The 23,215-nt window shown below is 41.4% G+C and overlaps 1 protein-coding gene across 4 annotated transcripts in view; it reads right to left on the reverse strand.

Annotated features, from left to right (window-relative positions):
• Nucleotides 1-23,215, reverse strand: part of ZFHX4 (zinc finger homeobox 4) — a 214,074-nt gene that overhangs the window by 3,819 nt on the left and 187,040 nt on the right. For all 4 annotated transcript variants that reach the window (XM_088844788.1, XM_088844787.1, XM_055431616.2 and 1 more), the window contains exons 7-11: nucleotides 17,276-17,409; nucleotides 16,847-17,047; nucleotides 16,188-16,305; nucleotides 9,912-15,338; nucleotides 1-711 (exon numbers count right to left, since the gene is read on the reverse strand). The exon at nucleotides 1-711 is cut by the window's left edge and continues 3,819 nt beyond it. In XM_088844788.1, the coding sequence (XP_088700914.1) occupies nucleotides 1-711; nucleotides 9,912-15,338; nucleotides 16,188-16,305; nucleotides 16,847-17,047; nucleotides 17,276-17,409 (6,591 nt within the window). The remainder of the gene's footprint in view (nucleotides 712-9,911; nucleotides 15,339-16,187; nucleotides 16,306-16,846; nucleotides 17,048-17,275; nucleotides 17,410-23,215) is intronic.

Genomic DNA, 23,215 nt, shown 5'->3' on the forward strand with positions numbered 1-23,215 from the left:
TGGGGTTCGGCGGCAGCTGCTCGCTCTCCGCTTTGGAGGTCTTCGCCTGCAGGGCTTTCTGCTGTTGCTCCTGCTGTTGCTTCTGCTGCTTCTGCAGGGATTCCTGCAGGTTCTGCTGGTACTGTTGGTACTGCTGCAACAGGGTGCCCGGGGACAGCCCCGCCAGGGTCTGCGGCATGGTGGGGCCGTAGGGAAAGAGGCTCTCCATGCCGCAAACGGGCGGCAGGTAGCCTCCTTGCACCGCGCCGGGAAGCTGAGGGGTGAAATAGGAAGCAAAGCCAGGGATAAAGTACGGCAAGAACTGTCCGCCCAGGAAGGATGCGGGGTCGCCGGCGATCGCGTTCTGCAAAGCCTGCAGCTGAGAAGTGTCCACAGGCGTGTCGCCTACAACTTTGCCCAACACTGAAAGAGCAGACGAGATTTTTTCCTCTTTTTTGGGGTGCTTTTCCGGTTTTGTGGCCTCGAGTTCCTCCTCTTTGATTTTTTTGACCTTGTTTGGCTTCGTGGGCTTTTTCTCAGAGTCTTTGTTCTGCGGCTCGGTCTGCTGTCCGGACAGAGAGGGTGGCGGCGGTGGCGGAGGCGGAGGAGGGGGTGGCGGAGGTGCTGGAGTCTGCAGCAGAGGTTTGCTGGGGGCGCTGCTGAGAGACAGGGCGGGAGACGAAGTAGCTGAAGTAGGAAACCCAAGCATGCCTGCACCCGGCGGTGTTAACGCTGCAAAAGGATAACAGAGACGCCCACAGTCAGTGCCCGGAGCCACTTGGATGCTCAACCCCTAGACAGCCCTCGACTTCGCAACCCCATGGACTGTAGCCTGGCTGTCCACGGAATTCTCCAGGCGAGAATACTGGAGTGGGGAGCCGTTCCCTTTTCCAGGGGAATCTTCCCTACCCAGGCATGGAACCCAGGTCTCCCGCACTGCAGGCACATTCTTCACCACTGTCTGAGCCACCAGGGAAGCCCTCTACGTAGTTGAGCAAGATTTTACTCAGAAAACAAAACACTCGACAGTGGGCTAGGGGGAAAAAAAAAAAGGACAACCTGGTGAACCGGTGGGTCCTTCTAACTGATACACTTTGCAAGACCCCTCCTTCATTTGAACCAATTTTTACTGTACCTCTGGGAAGGCAGACCCACTTGTCCTTCACTGGAGCAGTCTGACATTTACTACATTCACTAAAAGTAATCAGCTATCAATAAAAAATGAATTTCATTTTTTTTTTCTGCCTAACTTCTGATAGAAAATACCTTTGCATCGGATAAAGAAGGCAGTAGTAAACGCCTGCTGAAGATACCAAAAAACAACTAGCAGTGACATCACAGCTCTTCTTCACTAGGACTGAGTGAGCATGGTTAGACCTGATTTCATTGTTAAGGGTACAGGGTAAGCTACTCATTACTCCGTATTCTGACTCTTTGGCCAACAGTACTTGATAGGAATTGCATGTATTAACACACAACTTTATCACTGCCCCTCCAACCACCCCACCCCACCCCACCCCTCAACGGCCAAATATGCTTGTGGCAGGCATAAATGATTCTCATATCACTAGAGAAGGAGAACTAAATGCTCAGTAGGCAGACACATGTAGGGTAGAGTGTGACTTGAAATGGAAGAGATCTTTGCTGGATTTCAAGCATGCAGTCTAATGTAGTGGCTGGTAAAAGCCTATCACAAAGCCATTTTTAGGCTCTGGATAGTTGGGTGAAAAACTAAAAGACAGCTCAAGGTAAAAATGGAAACTGTAAAAGTCTGTGCCTTTCCTGAGTCTGTTTTTTAAGAGACAGTTGGCTGCAAGAGGAACAGACTGGAAGCCTAATTGGGTTGTGGTTTGTTCTTCAATGAAGGAAGGTTCACTACCAAATGATCCAGACAAGGGCCATGATGGAGGTCTGACGGGCTGATGGAAGAAATAACTAGGAGAAGGTGAATGAAGTTTCAGTGCGTAGCTGTGGGGAAAACTCTTTGTTAAATATTGGCTAGTCTTCTATGCTACATGCAACATTTGGGTTTAAAAAAAAATGAAAAATAACTGACATAAAAAGTAACACACATTTCCTTAGCTAGAAAAAGAACTTTAGTTTTTTAATTGGCCTTTACCCACCTGAGAAACCTTGTCTAAGGCTTAGCATTTAAGATACTCTCAAATCCTCAACATCACTCTCAACTTGACCCCAATCATTATCTTATTACTGTCAATTAGCCTAGCTTATTACTGGCTGCTCTTCTTTTCAACCTCGCCACACCCAATTTTTCTCTGACCTGCTTTGAAATCATTTCTGTAGTTGTATTATTAACAGTATCTAAGGAATTTCCATCATGTTCAGGAATAGTCTTCCAATATCCTCAATGCTGAGTGGGGACAGATGATAAAAATTACATTTTTTTAAAGTAAGTAAATGGAGTCCTAGTATGGTAAAGTGAGTTGACAGAAAGAAATCTACAACTCAATGGTAGACGTGGGAGTGGGGAAACTAAATTTTATAGCTGTCACTCAAATTCAGCTTCCTGTCAAATAGAATCTATTTCCAATATTAAACAATTGGAATATTGAAAATGAAAGAAAATAATCCTTGAAACTAGTAACATTGTATTTCCAGGAGAAATTAATAGCAAATATCCACATTTTACAGCAGAATGGCTGACACATTCAAAATAAATTTAAATGAAATTGGCTTAAGATTTGCAGGGCTATGGTAGGAATAATGAATTATTAATAATTCCGGGACATTTAATCCAATTTAATATGATAGACTTAGATTCTATGGGACTTAGACACAGACCAAGAGAAAACTGTGAAAGATGGCATTGCTTTTGGGGCCCAAACCCTCAACTCCCTTGCCTTTTCCTACATTGTGATGCCTGGTGTCTTGATCTTCTTTCCACTTGCCTCTCTGTAAAATTATATTAACAACAACAAAAAAAAAGCAAACAAAATATATGAATAAACCCATGTCTGAAAAGGATCAATATATACTAGATTAGATAATTTGAGACTTTTTTCTGCTATGATATTCTGATTTCATGATATTCTCGGCGATTTTCCACTTAACAGAGGGTAATGTATTAATTCAGAAGAATTAATCCCTGATTCACAGAGTTTCAGGCATGAGTGATTTGAGTGGAAGAAGCTTTATGGAGAACAGAAGATCCTTCCTTGTACTGTTAGAATAATATTAGGTTGGTAGCCAGCCTCTTTAGCCTACTCATAATGCCAATCTTAGTTTTGGGTCAAGAGCATCTAGGCTTCATACTCAATAATTATCCCCCTCCTGCCTAAGTGCTTTCCCTCCTAAATCTAAGGAAACTGCTGGCTTACCTATCTCTCTGACATGAGAATTTAAGACAAGAGAAATTTTAAGGAACTAAGACTTTAAAAAATCGCAGTGGTAGTTAGAAAGCAAGTAGATCGATATTTGTTGACTCAGGCTTTCCTATCAGATGGGGTCTACAAATTCTTGTCTAGAGGTCATATAACAAAGTAATGAAAATTTTTAGAAGACTGCAGTAAGAATCTTAACTACTATCGTCAAAGACTATCAGGGATTTTTAGAAATTCAACATCTTGAGGAGTAAGCTGCGTTAAACAATTAGCTAAGTAAAATTTTTAGTAAATGAGATACAGACTAAGGATAATGAATAATGTCCATCAGGTCTACTACTAAAAGACATACACTTGTAGAAGTTCACAATAAAAAATTCAGTAGTCAACTGATGTATGAAAACCAGATTTAGAAGAGAAAAACTGAACACCAATCACAATGGAGAATAAGTGGTGGTAATTACAAAAGATGGGGCTTCCCTGGTTGCTCAGTGGGAAAGAATCCTCCTGCTGAGGCAGGAGATGCAGGTTCCATCCCTGAGTTGGGACGAATTCCCTGGTGAAGGACAAGGCAACCCACTCCAGTATTCTTGCCTGGGAAATCTCATGGACAGAAAAGCCTGGTGGACCACAGTCCATGGGGTTGCACACAACTTAGCGACTGACAACAACAGTTATACAACATACATTATTTCTTGTTCCCTAACTCCTGGTTCAATTCTCTGAGAGATGAAAGTTTTCCTACAGATGATCTCATATTACCATGATTTTGTTTAGCTTTGTTTTCCCAAAACTGCTAGAGTGTGTTGGTTGCTCAGTTGTATCTGACTCTTTGTGACCCCAAGGACTGTAACTGGCTAGGCTCCTCTGTCCATGTGATTTTCCAGACAATACTGGAGTGGGTAGCCACTTCCTTCCCTGGGCATCTTCCGGACCCAGGGATCAAACCCAGGTCTCCTGCACTGCAGGTGGATTCTTTATCATCTGAGCCTCCAGTAAAGTCTGAAACTGCTGTCTATGCCCCCAAAGTAATGCTTTTTGGAAGAAAATGCCTGTCTCCCCATGAACATAGCATAGATTTAGTGCTTTTTCCCCAAGTTGCTTTGATCTAGGTCTCACAGAGGAAAACTTTATTCTTGAGGTGAAAAATAACACTAATGATGTACATGGGCCAAAGACAATTGTGCTAAAATTATTAAAGAATTACTCTTATCTAGATTTACTGCCAAAATACTAGTATATTACACTGAGGTATGAGAAAAATGCAAAAGGCATGTTCTAAAGTTCCATTTAAGGGAACTGGGTTAGGCAGTATTTCCAGAGACTAATGGAACATATAAAAATCAGACACATAAAAAGAATCAGACACTGCTTAAAACAATAAAGTAAATACAATAAAAATAGAAAATCAAGTTATTTTCCTATTTTTCTTGAGGAAAAAGCCAAAAGAAGCTTACCTCCTAAAGGATAAAATGTGAAAGTTTTCTAATTTTTTCCAAGTGTACATGCATATGATTTTCTATGCCAGTTTCCCTTTTTGCATATGATCATGATAGAAAAAGACAAATGTGGAAAAATTTTTTAGCAGAAAATAATTCATTTTGTTAAAAAATAAGTAATAGTAAGTAGTGATCCTAAACATGTTTTTGTTTAGTCACTAAGTCGTGTCTAACTGTTCTGCAAACTTGTGGACTGTAGCCTGCTGGACCCCTCTGTCAGGCAAGAATACTGGAGTGGGTTGCCATTTCCTCCTCCAGTGGATCTTCCCAACCCAGGGATCAAACCCATGTCTCCTGCTTGGCAGGCGGATTCTTTACCACTGAGCTCCCTGGGAAGCCCAATATTGAACACAGGCCTCAGTCATTGTTCAGGAAGCAGGCTCACATGATGGATATTACTCTTCAAAGGGTCTTCCTTGTGATCTTGAAAAACCAAACAATTTGGAAATTAAGATGAAAAAATTTTATGAGAATGAAGGACTGATGCTAAAGCTGAAACTCAAATACTTTGGCCACCTCATGGGACGAGTTGACTCACTGGAAAAGACTCTGATCCTGGGAAGGATTGGGGGCGGGAGGAGAAAGGGATGATGGAGAATGAGATGGCTGGATGGCATCACCGACTTGATGGATATGAGTTTGAGTGAACTCTGGGAGTTGGTGATGGACAGGGAGGCCTGGCATGCTGTTATTCATGGGGTCGCAAAGAGTTGGACACAACTGAGCGATTGAACTGAATTGAACTGAAAACAATAAGAATTCCACCAAAAAAGAACAAAATGGGTATTTAAAACCAGGAAATTTGGAGGTTGATAAATGCTAAAACTGAATATGTACAATTCAATTAAGTCAGTTTGAGGGTGCAGCCTTTGGAATCAGACTTATTACTTATTTTATGGCTGATCTCATTCAATGGAGCACTTTTTAGTGATTTTCTTAGGAAAAAAATCTTAAAATGGGCCCAAGGTGAATACATTATATTATCAAAATTTATTTATATAGATAATAAACTGTTAGAAGAGCCCAGAGCATGTGAGAGATACAGGAATATTCTGCTTATGAAGTAATTTTCTTCTTTTATTTCACCTAGCTGGTATACCTGTTTCTTCCACAGAGCATAGGAGATACTTGTTTGATGAAACGTAATCCAGTAGAAAGATGCTGATAGCAAGATGGAGAGCCACAGCTCTACTCCATGAGATAATTAAAATATTCAGCATTATCCACCACAGATCAATTAACCTAAAAAAGATGTGAGCTGGAAGTGTGGGACTTCAGGCTCTCAGATGGGATCCTGCTGGTAACTGTGCTGTGCTAATGTTTAAACTCCATCAAAAACAAACAACTAATTCAAGAGAAATTGCAAATTCCAGTAGGTATGTTCATGGACCTTTTCTTAATATAACACTCTCACCTGTTTTGGTCCATGATTTAATCATACAGCAGATACATGGTGCCTCTGGTACCTGATGCATTTAAAAACTTCAGCTGCATGTAACAAATTCTGGTAAATTCTCTTCATTTTTATCTTATTTTCTAATTTTTCCTTGTTATAGCTACTTAGATACACCCATCATTTAAAAGTTGACATTTAATTTCCAAGTTCATGGCATTTTAAATGTACTTTTGATATTAATTTCCCACTTTGATATTAATTTCTCATTTAAATGCTTTCTTCTCTGCAATCACCCTCTGTGTTTTTTGAGCCTTCTAACTTTATTCAGACTTTCAATGGCTAAGTCAAAGATCTCCCTTGCTAAATTGTACTTGAAAATATGCGGGCTATTTTCAAATCTTTTTATATTGACTTCTAACATAATTCCAGTGATAAGAGAACAGACTTTGTATGATTTTAATACCTTTCAGTTCAGTTCAGTTCAGTTGCTCAGTCATGTCCAACTCTTTGCGACCCCATGAATCACACAGCATGCCAGGCCTCCCTGTCCATCACCAACTCCCGGAGTTCACTCAAACTCATGTCCATCGAGTCGGTGATGCCATCCAGCCATCTCATTCTCTGTCGTCCCCATCTCCTCCTGCCCCCAATCCCTCCCAGCATCAGACTCTTTTCCAGTGAGTCAACTCGTCGAGACCATGAAATTTTTGTATTTGCTTTATATCCCTGGATATGTTCCAGTGTCTCCTAGTTTATAGTCTGCTGCTGCTAAGTCACTTCAGTTGTGTCTGACTCTGCAACCCCATAGATGGCAGCCCACCAGACTCCCCCGTCCCTGGGATTCTCCAGGCAAGAACACTGGAGTGGGTTGCCATTTCCTTCTCCAATGCATGAAAGTGAAAAGTGAAAGTGAAGACTCTTAGTCGTGTTCAACTCTTAGCGACCCCATGGACTGCAGCCTACCAGGCTCCTCCATCCATGGGATTGTCCAAGCAAGAGTACTGGAGAAGCCATTGCCTTCTCCGAGTTTATAGTCTGTGGGAACTTGAATAGAATTTGTATCCTACTGTTGTGTGAAAATTGTATAAATCTTAATTATGTTGAACTGGTTCATGGTGCTTTTCAGGTCTACTATATCCTTCTACTTTTCTGTATATTCAGTCTATTAATTTTTGAGAATTTGATATTGAAACATCAACTAAAAATCTTAATTTATCTACTTAAAAATAATTGTATAGTGGAACTATATATAACTTTATTCTGTATTTTCCAAGTCTCTTATAAATGTGTAATATTTTCATAATTTAAAAAAAAGAGAGAGAGAGAAAACAGTGCTCATCAAGAAGGGCCTGCCTCTAACATCTTTCCACAACTCTGATAGTTTTTTGCCAATCCATATTTCAGGAGGAGGATGTAAATTATATTTATGGTGGTAGCATGAGGAGAAAGGTTAGGTTTTTTAAGTATTTCATAAACATATTCTCTTCTCTCCCTCCTGGGTTTCTCTTGTACAGGCCCTCTGGGTACCAGTTTCAGAGTGACAAAGGGGAAAAGCAGTCAGTGAAGGATGCATTATCTACGCAAAGGCCTTCTGATCCGGTAGAGAGAAAAACAAGATGTCCTGATCACCACTTAGGAGGGTGACTACACAGGAACATCCATCAATGCTGATTTGCAGATTAAAGGCACACATACTTGAACAGTTCCTGCTGCTGCTAAGTCACTTCAGTCGCGTCCGACTCTGTGTGACCCCACAGGCGGAAGCCCACCAGGCTCCCCTGTCCCTGGGATTCTCCAGGCAAGAACACTGGAGTGGGTTGCCATTTCCTTCTCCAATGTGTGAAAGTGAAAAGTGAAAGTAAAGTCGCTCAGTCGTGTCCGACCCCTAGCGACCCCACGGACTGCAGCCCACCAGGCTCCTCCATCCATGGGATTTTCTAGGCAAGAGTACTGGAGTGGCTTGCCATTGCCTTCTCCTGAACAGTTCCTAGCCCAGTGTAAATACCAAATTTTATTCTATTTTACATAATTTTCAAATTTATATGTGTTCATGGAGTTTTTTCACATTAGACATTGTGTGGAAAAGCACTATTTTACATAACTGATCATAGTAGTTTTTCCACAGAAGACATTTTTCTAGATATTGGTTAATAATCACAGTAATATATAAAGTGAGACTAGAAGACTAATACATTCAGATGCAAAACAATCAGCCATTGCATTATTCTTAAATATATTTGACTTAATTGAAAGGTATAGACAAAACACATAATTGTAGCTCTAATATTTAAGGCCCTAAGAATATTCAGATAATTAAGCCCAAGTACGTTCCACACACATGGGTTGACAGTGGAAGGTAGCTGGTGCTATAGTTAAAGAAAAGGACCTTGAATAAATTTTCTGGGTAGAACTTCTTATATTTGGAGATTCACTCTGCTTCTCTTTAAAGTCAACAAGTCTTTCTGGACAAGGAACCAGCTGAGTTAGCAGTGGCCAAGAGGTCACCTGACACCACTGTTTTTATGTCTCCCAAACTAAAAATGGGAATATTTTCCAAAGTCACATTAAAATGAAAACTGCCATCAGAAAAGAATGAAATTGAAAGGTTTGACATTTATATAAAAAGTCTAATTTGGAAAATGAAAAAAAAAAAAAAAAGAGCCTTCCTATCACGTTTTGGAAACTTCCCAGATGTATTAGTTCATTCTAGATGTCTCTTTGAAATGTCATAATTTCCTTGTAAAAATTTAAAAAAAAAATACTGTTAATTTGGAAAATAAAACTTAGTTTAAAAAGAAACTAGAATCTTTTATTTTTCTTAGTTGTGTCAAGTACCACTTTTGTTATATGGGTGGCTACAGGAATCCCTATAACACTACATTCAGTCTTTTTTCAATAACTAGATACCTATTCTTATTCACAAAATCTAAACTGTACAAACTGCATTTCTCTTGATAAGCACCGAATTGGATTCATCATCTAGAAGTGCCTCAAACAGTTGTCATTTTGTTCTGTCTTGATTATAAATCTAGGCTACAGGTGGTGGTAGAAAGATATGGAGTACTAGTAATGTATTTTTAAGGTTGTAAATATACTTAAACAATAAGAAACAAAATGAATGCTACTAAAAGCAAAATTGTACAAATTATCATAGAAGTGAATTCTTAGTAATTAAACTTTACATATCTGTTTTATTACCTGCTAGGTATAATGCAGGGGCATTCCTGTGGCTAGAAGGCTCTTAACTTTTCAACTTCCTGGCATTTAAGGGGGGAAAAAACCCAAAACAGTACAAAAATAACAATAACAAAATCAGTATTCCTTGGAAAAACATAAATTAAGATGCCAATGAATGCTTAATACTTTACTTTCTTAATATGTATAACAAATTTCATGTCACAGGTCTGCACTGAAATGCCATTTGAAAGTAATTTTGAAATGGATATAAAAAAGGAATGTTTCCGAGATATAATGATATAAATAATATATTTCTTAGACTCTAATCTACCTTTTTCTGCACATGTTTGGGGTAGTTTACTGCCTGGTTATTAACTATAGCCACTGAAATATATATTCCAAATAATAGTTTCACTTACTGAAATTAAGAGATCTGATATACCCCTATTTTTGGTTACATGTCATTGGCTGCCTAATATCACTTAATTCATTAGACTGACTCTCCTTGACATGACTTACTGTTTGAATTTTGTGGAAATCCGGGCAAGGAGGATGGACCGTTCATTCCAGGGAGAAGGACTGGGGGGAGTCCCGGGAGTCCTGGGTAGGCTGCGGGCAGACTGATGCCGTGGAGGGAGCTGCTGTCCATCATGCTTGGCTGCTGTACTGCTAAGCCCAGCACGTCTGAAGCTTTCTTTATACGGTCAAGTTCTTGCTGAGCCATCAGCTGTCTAACGGTTGTGGGAGCCAAGTAATCTTTCTCCCGATCAAGCTGACTCCCAACGGTTTCCCTCACTTTGGAAATGTGCTGTTTGGAGAAAATATGATCTCTGATGGACAGGCGGGCAGAGTACTTCACCCCACAGAGGGTACACTCTGGTTTCGCGCCTTCCGTTCCACTTTGATTGATCATGAAAGGCTTCCCTATGTTAATTTTAAATTTCTTTTCCTTTGCCCTTGCATTCTGGAACCACACCTGGACCACACGTTTGGGCAGACCGATCTCATTCCCTAGCATCTCACATTCTTGCATGGTTGGAGTTCGGTAGTCACTGAAGCAAGCCTTGAGAACCTTGAGTTGGAGATTGCTCATCTGGGTTCTGAAACGCTTGTGACCTGGTCGGTCGTTACTTTTGGATTTGAAAGGATTGCTGGAGCCGAATGGATTTGGTGAACTGGGGTCAGCTATGCTAGACGTTTCACTGCGGTCGGCATTGTCATCGGGGTCATCTGTGATATAAAAGCTTTGGTCATGGTCACCATCTTTATCACTGAAGGGTATCGAGGGACTCGTGAGAGAGAAGAGAAACTTCTCATCACAGACCTCTGCGGTGGGGGTGGTCGCTGTTTTTGGCAAAGCGTCGAGAGTTTTCCCCTCTTTAGGAGACAGAGCTGGCTTCACCTCTCCGGAACTCCCCGTGGTGCTTTCCATTTCTGCGTTCCCCTCGTCTCCGGTGGTGGCGTCACTGATCGCTGTATTAATGGATGAAGTCTCATCAAAATCAGTTTTATTTTGATCATACCCAGCCTCAGCAGGAGGGGCGTTTAAATTCTCTACATCCTCAGAACATTCTGCTTTGAAAGAAGAAGGGCTTAAGAGATTTTTCGGGGACAGTTCTGCCGTCTTGCTAACAGGTGTCGACACTGTAGAAGCCAACTCATTCTCACTGGAGAGATCGATTTTCGTTAATGGCAAAGATGGATAATCAAAATAAATGTATTTCTGCGGGCTATCTCCACCATCTTCGGCGGATATTAAAGGACTTGGTGGCAAGCTGTAACCTGCCTGCTTGCCTTCATTCCAGTGCCGGGAGCGAATGTGGCTTTCTAAGGCTGACTTGGCCTTGAACAGGGCTCGGCAGAAAGGACAGCGTTTATGCGATTGCGCTGGACCCACTGCCCGGAATTGGCCTTTTCTTTCTCGCGCTCTTGTATTTTGGAACCAGACCTGCACGACCCTTTTCTTCAGCCCCACTTCCCGCGCGATGTGATCGAGCATCTTCCGGGTGGGGTTGGAATCCAGTAGGTATTTTTCATAGAGAATTTCCAGTTGTTCCGGCGTGATGGTGGTCCTCAAGCGCTTGTCCCGGTGTTGATCCTCCCCACTGTTCCCACCTTCCTTCTCACTGCAGTTGTTCTCTTCCTTCTCATCCAGCTTCCTCTTAAGGGAAGCGGCCACGGTGGCCGGGGCTGCGGGGTGGGAGGAAGCTGTCTGCGGGGGCATCTGGGTGAGAGGACCACCGAGCAGCTGTCCAGTCATCAGGGAATTGTTGGGGTCGAATATCATGTAGGGCATGTCCATGGGCCGTTCCAGGAACGGGGAGTGAAGGAATTGGTTCTGAGCAGCCAGGAAGTGCATGTGCTGATGCTCCTGCCAGAGTTCCAAGGTAGGGAAGGCAACTGTACACTGATCACATTGGTACTGAAGTAACTGTGGAGGTAGACTGTTCTGGAGAGAAGTCATGGAAATCTGCAGTGGACTGGAAGGGACGGGGGTCTGAGAAGCCGAGGGGGGTCGTCCCAGGAGTTGGGGTGGTTTGGGTGGCTGGGGCTGAGTGGCTGAGGCTGGCGGCGGTGGTGGTGGGTCCGAGGAAGAAGATGCTGATGGCAGGGCTGGTTTGGTGCCTTGAGGGTGGGGCGAAGGGTCACTCGGCTTTGGCTTTTCTGTGGGATACTCGGGCTTTGGAGATGTCTTTTCCAGTTCCGGTTTGGGTGACGGGATCAGGGGGGTGCTGGTCCCAGAAGCAGAGCCCCCCGCAGGGGCAGGAGCAGTTTTGGCTGCTTCAGTCTGGCCAGGCACTGTGCAATGCTTATACACCACCTGATCCGTGGCATCCATGGAGTCTTCAGTTTGGCTCTCATCTTGGGCGTCATCATCTTCATCCTTGTAACACTGCTTTTTCTGATGGGTGATCAAGTCGAAGATCCTGGGGAAAACCACACTGCACTTTTTACACTGGTATTGCATGTTGCTCGTTCGGATATACCGCTCATTTGTGAGTTCTCTTTTTTCGTTGTCTTTTGTCTCTGTTTGATTCTCATAACTCTTCCGTGCCTTCTGCCGAGCATTCTGGAACCAGACAACGATAACCCGGGTGGGGAGATTGAGAACGGTGGAAAGTTGTTCGATTTCATCATCTTTTGGGTAAGCGTTGGTGTCAAAAAAGTCTTGAAGAACCCGAAGCTGGTAGTCAGTAAACCTGGTCCTGGAAGACCTTTTACTGAAGGATGTGTCTGATTTGTAATGTTCTAGGGAGGAGGGCTGGGGGTCCATTCTGATATCTTCCAAAACCGTTATGGGAGGGTTACTGAAGTTGTAGGGTGAATCCTTATTTCTCTGCCGCTCCTTAAAAAGCGTATTTCGAAACCAGTGCTTGATAACCTTCTGGGAGAGGCCAGACTTCTCTGCCATTTCCTGGATCTGTTCTTCACTCGGAGAATTGTTGATGTCGAAGTAAGCCCTCAGGATTTTCAGCTGGTCGTCCGTAATTCTCGTCCTCGGGCGTTTGAACTGCGAATGCCTCAGGAAGTTGGGATCCAAGCCGAGCTGCTGCTGGCAGAGCTGGGTGAGGTCCGCCGAGAGTGTGTCCATTGGAGGCAGCTGCAGGGCGAGCTGGGGCGGCAGGGCGGGATGTTGCACGGACTGCATCATGATGGACGGAAAGAGGGGAAGATCCAGGGATACTGGCAGCTGGACCTGCGGGGGTGCGGAGGGGGGAGGGGGCGGGGGAGGCGGAGGAGGGGGCGGGGGTGGGGGCGGGGGCGGCGGGGGAGTGGGCGCCGGGGCCTGGAGCGGGGTGGAGACCGCGCTGGGCAGTTTCACCGGTCCCAGAGGAGGAGGCTGCGGAGGAGCCGGAGGCAAGGGAGGCGGTGGAGGCGGGGGAGGCGGCGTTTCCGGAGAAGATGGAGAAATGGGATAGAGCTTGTCATAGGCCTCCCGGTACTGACGGGCAAATTTTTCTAGCGCTCCATACGGAAAAAACTGGCCGTGTACATGCTCCTGGTGACTCTTTAGAATGAGAACGTTGGAGAACAACTTCCCACACGTCCCGCACTCCAGCTTCTCCGTGCTTTCGCCTTCCCCACTCTTGCCCTTCTTCTGTACCTTTTGCCTGTTCTCGTTGTACTGAATTACCAGTTCAAAACCGAAGTTTTCCAGTAAGGCTTTGGCTGCATTTCCTCGGGCCCCTGAAGCGATGCGGGGTGGCGGGATGGATGGTTCCGAGGACTTCAGCTTCTTTCCAAGGTCTTTGCTTTCTTTGAGCCCTTCGCCTTCACTTACACATTCTTGCTTTGGCTTGTCTTGCTTCTCGGCCATCTCTTCTGCCTCCTTGTAAGAGGGTACGTCCTTCACGACGGGGCAGTCGGCACTGGCCATGGTGGTTTGCTCTTGTTTCAATAACTTGCTGGCCTGCTGCTGCTGCTGTTGCTGCTGTTGTTGCTGCTGCGGCTGTGGCTGCGGCTTTTGAGATGGCAGGTGGGGCTGTGTGGCCTGATACTGTTGTGCTTGCTGCTGGAGAATCTGGAGTTGAGTTTGGCCAACGTGATGTTGGCTTTGAATCTGCTGCTTCAAATCTTCAAGCAGGGACCCTGCCATTCCCGTCATGCCCGGCATGCCAAAGGCAGCAGAGCCTACTGGCAAGCCCAGATCCGGCCCCAAGCTGAACTCTGTCCCAGGGATATAGAAAGGAAAGAGAAACTGAGGCTGCTGAAACTGCAGCAGAGCTTCTGGGGTCATAGGAAAATGGGGCAAAAAGGCGGGGTTGAGAAACTGAGGCTGAAAGAAGGCCGCCTGCTGTTGCAATTCGTGCTGCAGCTGCATCTGAATCTGTGCTGGTGACTGCGGTGGGTGATGTGTAGGTTGAGCAGAGATCAATTCCGGAGTTTGCTTTTTATTTAATTCTTTGGCATCTAAGTGGGTATCTTTGCTGCCTACTGCTGCTAAACTCATGGAATCTAACATCCCTTGACTGGGACTGTTAACGCTGGCTGCTACTCCGTGCCCGCCAGGTGCATGGCCACCGCCAGGCTCCAGCTTTGCCGCCCTTGCCTTTGTCTGGTGGAGCACAGACCTCATGTGGATTTCCAAGGTCGAGCTTTGGCTGTATGCAACATTGCAGATGCTGCACTTGTAGGGTTTGTTATCTGGGCTGTTGTTGGTTTCTTGAGGGACAGGGCTAGAGGCTTCCTGCAAAACCTTTTTCAACTTGTGCAGGTGAGACACTGAGTTATAATGGACCAGGAGAATGTTCTTCTGGGTGAACGACTCTTTACACACGGTACACTTATATGGGCGAGATGGATCGAGGAATTTTTCCATCGTAAAATTTGGCCCTTTTCTAAAAGGTAAGGTCCGCTTTGGTTCAGAGCCCATGTCATCTGGAATAGAACTACTGTCACTGCCTACAGGACTTGCCTTCCCTTCATGGTCCACCTCATACTCTCTCTCCATCTCCTGCTCTAGGGCGTGATCCTCCTGGGCCATAGGTTCACTCTCTGCCCAGAGTTCCCCATTCACGGGCAAGGAGGCATACAGCTGTTGAAGTTCGGCTTCACTCAGTTCGGGGTGGCCTGCTTCCAAGTGTTTTTTTAAAGCCTGGAATGTACGGAAACTACGCTGGCAGAGATTACACATAGTGGCGGCCCGAATCGCATGATACTGGGAATGTATCTGAAGCTTCTGCATAGTCTTAAAAGCCAAGCTACAATGGTTACAGCGATACTTGTAAACGTGGCGGTCTGAGACAGAGAGCGGTTGCCTTTTCTGCTGTTCACTTAACTGATCTTGCAGTGTGTCGGAGATTTTCATATCCTTACTGCTATTTTTATTCCATTCTGACACTTCTGTGGCTTCTTTAGTTGGTTTCTGCTCCTCACTCTTTATTTCCACGCTAGCCTTTGAATCATCGAGACCCGCCATACTTTTGTCATCCATTGGACTGTCACCTGTGTGAAGAAAGCATAAACAGCACTTACAGAAAGGAAGTCTACAGGTTAAATGCCAATGAATATTGTTATGCAGGAGCCTCTGAAGGGCTTCCCTGGTGACTCAGTCAGTAAAGAATCTACCTGCTAATGCAGGAGATTGAGGGTTCGATCCCTGGGCTGGGAAGACCCCCCTGGAGAAGGAAATGGCAACCCATTCCAGTATGCTTGCCTAGAGAATCCCATGGACAGGGGATCCTGGTGAGCTACCGTCCATGGGGTTGATTTGAGTAAGACATGACTTAGTGACTAAACCACCACCACCATTGTTAATGAGGAACCTCCAAAGAAATCACCCCTGACCTCAAGGAATTTCAGCATGGGAAGAAAATAAGTCGGAATTAGCATGCTACCAGCAGTGTGATAGCAAGGGTTATAACCACAGTGTTCAGGAATTAGAGCCCACAAAATATTCCTGGTCAGTGGTATTTAGATCCCCCAAGGACAGCTTAGGCTTCCCAGGTCAATCTGGTAAAGAATCTGCCTGTCAAGAAGATCCCCTGGAGTAGAAAATGAAAACCCATTTGCCTGGAAAACCCCATGGACAGAGGAGCCTGGTGAGCCAGGGGGTCACAAAAGAATCAGATATGACTTAGCAACTCAACAGCAACAATAACAAAGGGTCATTTACAGATAACTAGATAGTAAATATGCCTTGGAAATGATGGTTTTTGGAAATGTGTGTTTCTTTTTTTTTCTTTGTGCATCTCAAAAACATAAAACCTTTGATCGTAATAATGCTAGGATCAGCATCATGAATAGAAGGCCCAGTGTGTGTCTGGCACAGATCCTGGTCACAGGCTGGCATACCTGAATATTTCCCAGCCCCCTCAGCTGTGATGACCACAGGTGTGTCCCGCTCTGACTTCTCAGAGGCGGCTGCTGGCAGTAGCAAGCTGTTGGGCATCATCACATCAGGGACAGGCACCTGTGAAAACCAAAGGGGTTCATGACAAAAGTAGCCCAGACATCATGGACTCCATCACACTTTACCCCAGGCAGTTGTGTACCCCAGTTATATTTTCCAACCAAAGCAGGGACATTCTGTGACTCTTAGAGGTCAATGCTCTCCTTTCAAATTTCAGATCAATGCTGTGGCAATGCTGTATTCTTCTTTACTTTTCTTTTTTTAAAAAATAAGTTTGAAGGTTTCCGTAGCCCAGAAATAATAGCCAAGCAAGATGAAACTCCTAGTGCCCACAGGAATCATTTGATTAACATTACAGGCATGAGAATAAGGCTGCAAAATCTGTGTTGTTCAATCAGCTATGCCTTGTATCACATTTGGAGTTTATTCCCAAGGCACAGGAGAAACAAATGGGCCTTTACTTGTGATTTCTACAACACGGTCAGCAAGAGCTTGTCACCACCCAGAAGAAATACATTTCTGTCACACAATAATGACAGATTTTATGTTGATACCTTCACAGAGATTATGGCACACATGCATCAACACTTGGTACCCTTACTGTCATAAGCAGCTTCTCCACACAATCCGGAGACACACTGTGCAAATGCGTCAGATGAAGCTGGAGGTGCATCTTGTTGCTAAGGACGTCCTGGCAGAGGGGACAGCAGATGACCGGCTGCACTGAGTGCTGTGACAGGACGTGCATCTGGATACGACTTTGGTCCCTACTATTGTAGTTACAATAAGGACACTGATAGAACTGGAAAATATTGAATAAACATGACTCCTATTAGTTAACGGATGTTGATGACTTTGGAGCATTAGAAGTCAGACCAAGAGTTAATTACCTTGCCAGTTACAGTGTCTATATACATTTCAACAACATGGAATGGTTTGGGGGCTCTAAAATGATCAAGGGCAACAATTTTTTAAAAAAATATGTTTACACAGCAAAGGGAGAAAAAAACAAAAAACAAACCATGTGTACCTGTTCGTGACAGAATTTATTGTCCTCTGTAGGCTTTGATCTTTTTGTTGACACATCCTCTTCTTTTGCCAGCAGGAGTGGCTGGGTTCCCCCTGCCACACTGACTTTTAGCTCCTTTTCTGGTGTGATTACTCCTGATTCCCCAAAAGAGAATAGAACATCTCAATCTTAAAAGACTGACAATGTCAAAATCAAAAAAATGGTGTCTTTCGCATAGCTCTAAGTCCACTGAATCACTAAAAGGAGGGGCAAGCACTTGTAAATGATGCTAATCTCAAAAGGCAAAAACACACTTCTTTTTGTCCACTGACCAAGTGGACTTTATAAATGTATTTTAAAATGTACTTCTGTCTCCTGTTTAGATAACCCTCAGTGACCATGAAAGATTCATCAATGACACATGCCCTCTGCTGTCTCAATGTACCTTTATCACGTTAAAGCAAATCTATTCCCATACACAAATGCTAACTTAGAAATAATTATTTTTGGAACTGTTTCATTACCTATCTTTTTTTTTTCTAAAATTCTGGGACACTAAAAACACTTCAAAATTCTGAGAAGGGCTGACAAGTTATAATTCACAAATGAAACCAATGCTTTAATGTGGTGAATATAGGATTTTAAAATTATACATTATGTATCCACTGCTGCTTTTTTGTGATTTATCCTTGGCTTTAGATGTTTCAGCAGTTGGCTATGCATATGACATTTGTAGTCCAAATCAAGAAGACAATTGTTTTATGAGGTTAATCTGAATATTCAGTGTTAAAGACGGTTTAAAATTTTGCCTAGATGAGCAATGTAATGTACAGAAGCCTCACACACATCAAAGGATAGAGTGTGATTCTAATTTCCCAATCTAACAGAAAATTCTTTCCAGCATCAATTTTCCCGATAATCTCCTCTGTGAGGCTGGATATTACAGCGACATTGGGTAGGCATGTCACATACATCTCACGACAAACACAAAACCTCATTTACCAGCCATTCCAATCTCATCATAGCACGGCATCATCTGACCTTTTTTCTGCTGTTTATTATGAGTATTTCTAATTTTAACTTTCAATTTTCACCATCTTCCAGTCAATTTGCAACTAAATTATTTCCAGGGTGAGGACACTATCACTGGACAACTGGGTGCAAATACATCTTGAAATGCAATGAAGCTAAACCATTGATTGCTATCAGACCCCGCGTAAATATAGAGTCTAGGCGTAATCTGATTGTATGCTGTGCATGAAGATTTATCTTGATTTTTTTTTTCCAATCCACATACGGTTCATATAAATGAACAAATTACACTTTATTGCAAAATAACCCAGTTTTAATTTAAAAATAAGGTCAAGGATGTTATGAAAACAATGTAAAAATGAATCCCAAAATAGATTCTTTTTCTCTCCTGGATGGAGATACATGTTTTATACCATATAAATAATTTTAGAAATTTTGAAATCTGAAAGAAATTTGAAAGTAAGTATGACTCTAAGGAGACCAAAATTAAAATAGAATTTAAATGACATAATGACAATAATGTTATTCCATTGAGGTTTGTGAAAAGTATAGAATCAGTGCTACAATTTCAAACAAATTGCACTGAGACTTATTTCTATTGATAGATTTACAAACACTAGATTTTATTTGAATTGTCTTATATATACAGATATATTAGAGAAACTTAGATTCTTTCTAGATATTTGAAAATATAATTTACTATAGTTACTTTTGAATGATTTAAATCTGAGATAAACTAAAGAATTTTATCACACTGATTAAACAACATCCAAGTATTTCATATCCAAAGATATCTCAAAACCAAGAATGTTTATTTTATAATTAATCTAGGTATCAAAATTTTTTTTCTCCCAAAAGGAAAATTCTCAAAGCAAAATATATTTTGTGCTATCGTTTTAAAAGTGTTAAAAACAAATACAAGAAAACAACATGATATATAAGGTTGGCAAATAAAACTGATTGCTTAAGGTGACAGATCAAGTTGTATAGAATGATTGTTGTTTAAATCAGCGAGTGTCTATCAGTTGCTTTTTTCCTGTGAGACTGGAAAATTTTTCTTTTAAAGTTCCCTAATAATGAGGAAGAATATGCTTCCTTAAGAGAATAATACTATGTCATAGTCCCTTATCATTCTTTTGTGTACATGGTAGAATCTGACATGACCAAATAATAGGTTGGTCCAATTCCATACGCTATCAAAGACTGTCACACAGAAGGTAAAAGAGAATTTCTATAATTTTTGTTGCTTGCAGGCTTTGGAATATCAGAAAGAGAATAAACCTTCTGGAAACTTCTAAATCTATTAAATATACAGCTATGGCCTTATTTTTATAAGCATATATCTTCTAATGTTAGTACTATAAAGGATCAAAAAAACTGATTTCAAGGCTTAAAACATTTTACTAAGACTGTACATGGGTGTAAGTATTTGATATAATTAATCCATATTATTTTTAACGTATATTCATATTATCAAGAATATAATTGCTTTTGAATTTAGAGACATTTATGCTGCCTCAAGAAAAGAGTTAAGTTTTAGGATCACTATTTCATAACCATTGTGGTAACTGCTGGATATAGTATTCTACCCTATATATGTGTCAGCTTCAGTATTTTTTGGCTAATTAAGTTAATTAAACCATGATCTTAATGTAAGCTAGGGGCTCCCTAAAGACCATTTTATTATAAATTGAGAAGAAGTTATAAAATCTAGACCCCCAAACTCTAGCTAGGCACCTCAGAAATACATGCTACTGATAAGAAGCAGCAGGAGGGAATGTTAAGATGCAATAGCATATGACAAAAACAGACTCTTGAAGCTAAAATAGGTCATCATGATTATTTGCAAAAATGAGGGACCTTATATTTTATGCATGTATGCCTTTTCTACAAAAAGGGGTACCACCTTAGGTATTACTGCCTCCCTGGTGAATTATAGGAAATCAAATCTGGGGTCTTTTTCTGAATTGCTTTATTCTAGAAATATATTAAATAAAGGCTAATTACTTTTAGGAAGGTTTTAAGTTTTCTGACTACTCATAGTTTATGTCTACAACTTTACTTGAAATGAACACTGCTTTGTTACCAAAATTTTGAAATGAGATCATAATTCATTTTGTGTTATTAAGACCATCACAGTATCTTCAAAAAACAATGTCATTTTAATGTACTTTTAGCTAAAAAAAATGAAGTCTAATTGCAAATAAACACTGCCAAATAGATGAGTCAATGATTATCTGTCAGTTATGGGATTATTTAACTTGCATAAGATTGCTAATATAAAAATGACATAATTCAATTCAGATGCCGCCTACTTAATAAATTTTCAATCCCTAAAATACAGAAGGTTGTAAAATGGTTTATGTTCATAACAACTGAGGAAAATCCAATAACATATATGTATTCAAAGCAAATATTGAAGGAAAAATACAACAAAATCCTGGGTTATTACTTATGAATCAATGTATTTGATGAAGTTTGAATACTGTAAAACTTGGATATAACACAAGATGTTATTCAACTCCAAATAAGCCTAAATTATAATTATTGGTACAGTATTCTTTCTAATGAGACTAGAATGAAAGGATAATTTTAATTGCAGTAATGAAGGTTAATTTCCATCTTTCCTCATGTTTACTCCCTTATTAAAAAGCAGTCCCCTTAGCCATGGCAGAGACATATTACATTTTCAATGCAAATGTATTAATCTGGATAAACTCTATATTAATTCTTGTAGTGCACAGAGCTATAATTTGGATTATAATTAATCTAAAGTGGCACTAGATTTAAATGACAATATAAATGAGGCATTAGGAGGCTTTTCTATTATCAATGAATATTCAACAAATATAACTTGCATATTGCCAAGTCTCATTTTGAAAGCTGCCGTCCTAGAGATTAATGTCAGCAACAAAGTACAACAGCTTATACAAACACCTTCTTCCTAACATGTGTTAATTCCTTCCTGTCTAAAAAATTCTGTGTTAAAGTGAGGTCACACTGTTTTCCCATCTAGCACATTCAGATAGTGATTAATGTATAAATTTGCCAGGATTTTTGACATTTATAATGACATCAGGAAGAAAACCAATATACACATAAGTGGATATTTAATCATTAGAAATACTTACAAGAAAAAAAAATCCATGTAATAATTTTTTCACCTAGTCAGATTCTATATAGAAAGCAGAAAACTTTGTTAAAAGTTCATGTGAGAGTGGGTACCCCTGTCTTGTTCCTGATCTTAGAGGAAATGCTTTCTGTTTTTCACCATTGAGAATAATGTTTGTTGTGGGTTTCTCATATGTGTATGCCTATGGCTGATTCATGTTGATCTATGGCAGAGACCAACACAACATTGGTAAGCAGTTATCCTCCAATTAAAAATAATAAATAAATAAAAATGTACCAAGGGGATTAAAAACGTTCATGTGAGTTGTCAACAGTAAGAACTGTCAGTGTCTGGGACGTTTCAAAGCTAAACATTTGCATCTCAGTAATTCCTCTGAGTTGGGTAAAGTACATTTTTATCCCTATAGATGTAGTTGAAGAGGCATTCCTATAGAGCTAAAAATGTGTCTTAGAAAACTATCTTTATCTAATGGTCTGTATCCTCTCACATGCCTGAGTCCTGATGAGATGGTACAATGAGATGCCCAAGAAAGCATAATAACTCATCAGGCCATTAGGGAGTGATTGAGGCCATTATTTATGTAGACCAGTAAACCAAGCTGATGGAGATAGAGCCCTTGTATCTGTGGTATGTTCCAAGCAAGACTCTTTACTCATTGATGAGATTGGAGCCATTTTCAAGAGATTCCCACAACTCATCCTTTACAAGGTATTAGTTACTGAAAACCAAGCACGATGTCACATTCCTAAACATTTCGTGAATACTCAACAAACACCAATGGGCTGTGTGTTTGACACATTCTTCTGAATGCGTTGGGTTAGGGGTGGAACATACCCTGCAGTCTCTTTTGGTGCAACTGTGAGAAAATCACTGCTGAAGGCAGGGAGAATCATGGCCTTCCTGAAGTAGTCAAGCAGCTAGCTTTCATGAGATCCTCCTAGACCTAAGCTGACTCCCTTGCTATTTCCAATTCTTTTCAAATGAAGTTTAGATGGCACTGCCCTTGACCTTAACTGATCACAAGGTATTTCAAATACCTTGTCAGTAACCCCAGGAGCTGTATTATTATACAGCTAAGGGATCTTTTTTTTTTTTTTCGTACATTCTTTAGGCTCAAAACCAACCTTAGATCCTCTTTGTTAAAATCAAATTAGAATCATATGCTAGCCACTATATGCTAGATGCAAATTTAAATGGTACTTTTTCACTGGATTCTGGAGAAAAATTCAGCATGGAAAGGTGTGGGGTGGGTAGCAGGGAGGCTCCTCAAATAATTTGCAAAGGGAATGGAAAATTTAGATCTGCAAAGACTGAATTACAAATGCAGGATAATTCAAATTTAAATAAACTTGCACGTGAAAATGATATTTTTTTGCACAATGCAATGTCTTCATAGCGAAAACAAGCTTCTTTAGATGCGGCTGTCACTGGAATTCCAGGAAAAGATAGATGACTACCTGAAACTAATAGGCTTGAACCCGTTTCAGCACTTCTTCTGCTTCAATGAGTCCAACATAATAAAACTAGGTATAGCGTGCAGCAAAAGTAGCCAATGTAATATTCATTGCAACCATAGATTTCCATCTCATACATACAAAGCATGGATGAAGTCATATATTTGCCAAATCAAACACAGAAAAAGCCTTAGGTATCCACACCAGATGCTGGCCTAGGGTTTGTTTGTGCACAAGTAAATGTCATGACACGAAGGTTTGTTTTCAAAGACAGTAGCTTTCATTACTGGGATTTGTCTATTCTGGAAGATCAAAATTACCCAGCACCTAATCCCTTCTCAA

Source organism: Moschus berezovskii, chromosome 16 (assembly GCF_049115385.1).
Source record: "Moschus berezovskii isolate FMDL1 chromosome 16, NW_MosBer_1.0, whole genome shotgun sequence".
Taxonomy (NCBI): domain Eukaryota; kingdom Metazoa; phylum Chordata; class Mammalia; order Artiodactyla; family Moschidae; genus Moschus; species Moschus berezovskii.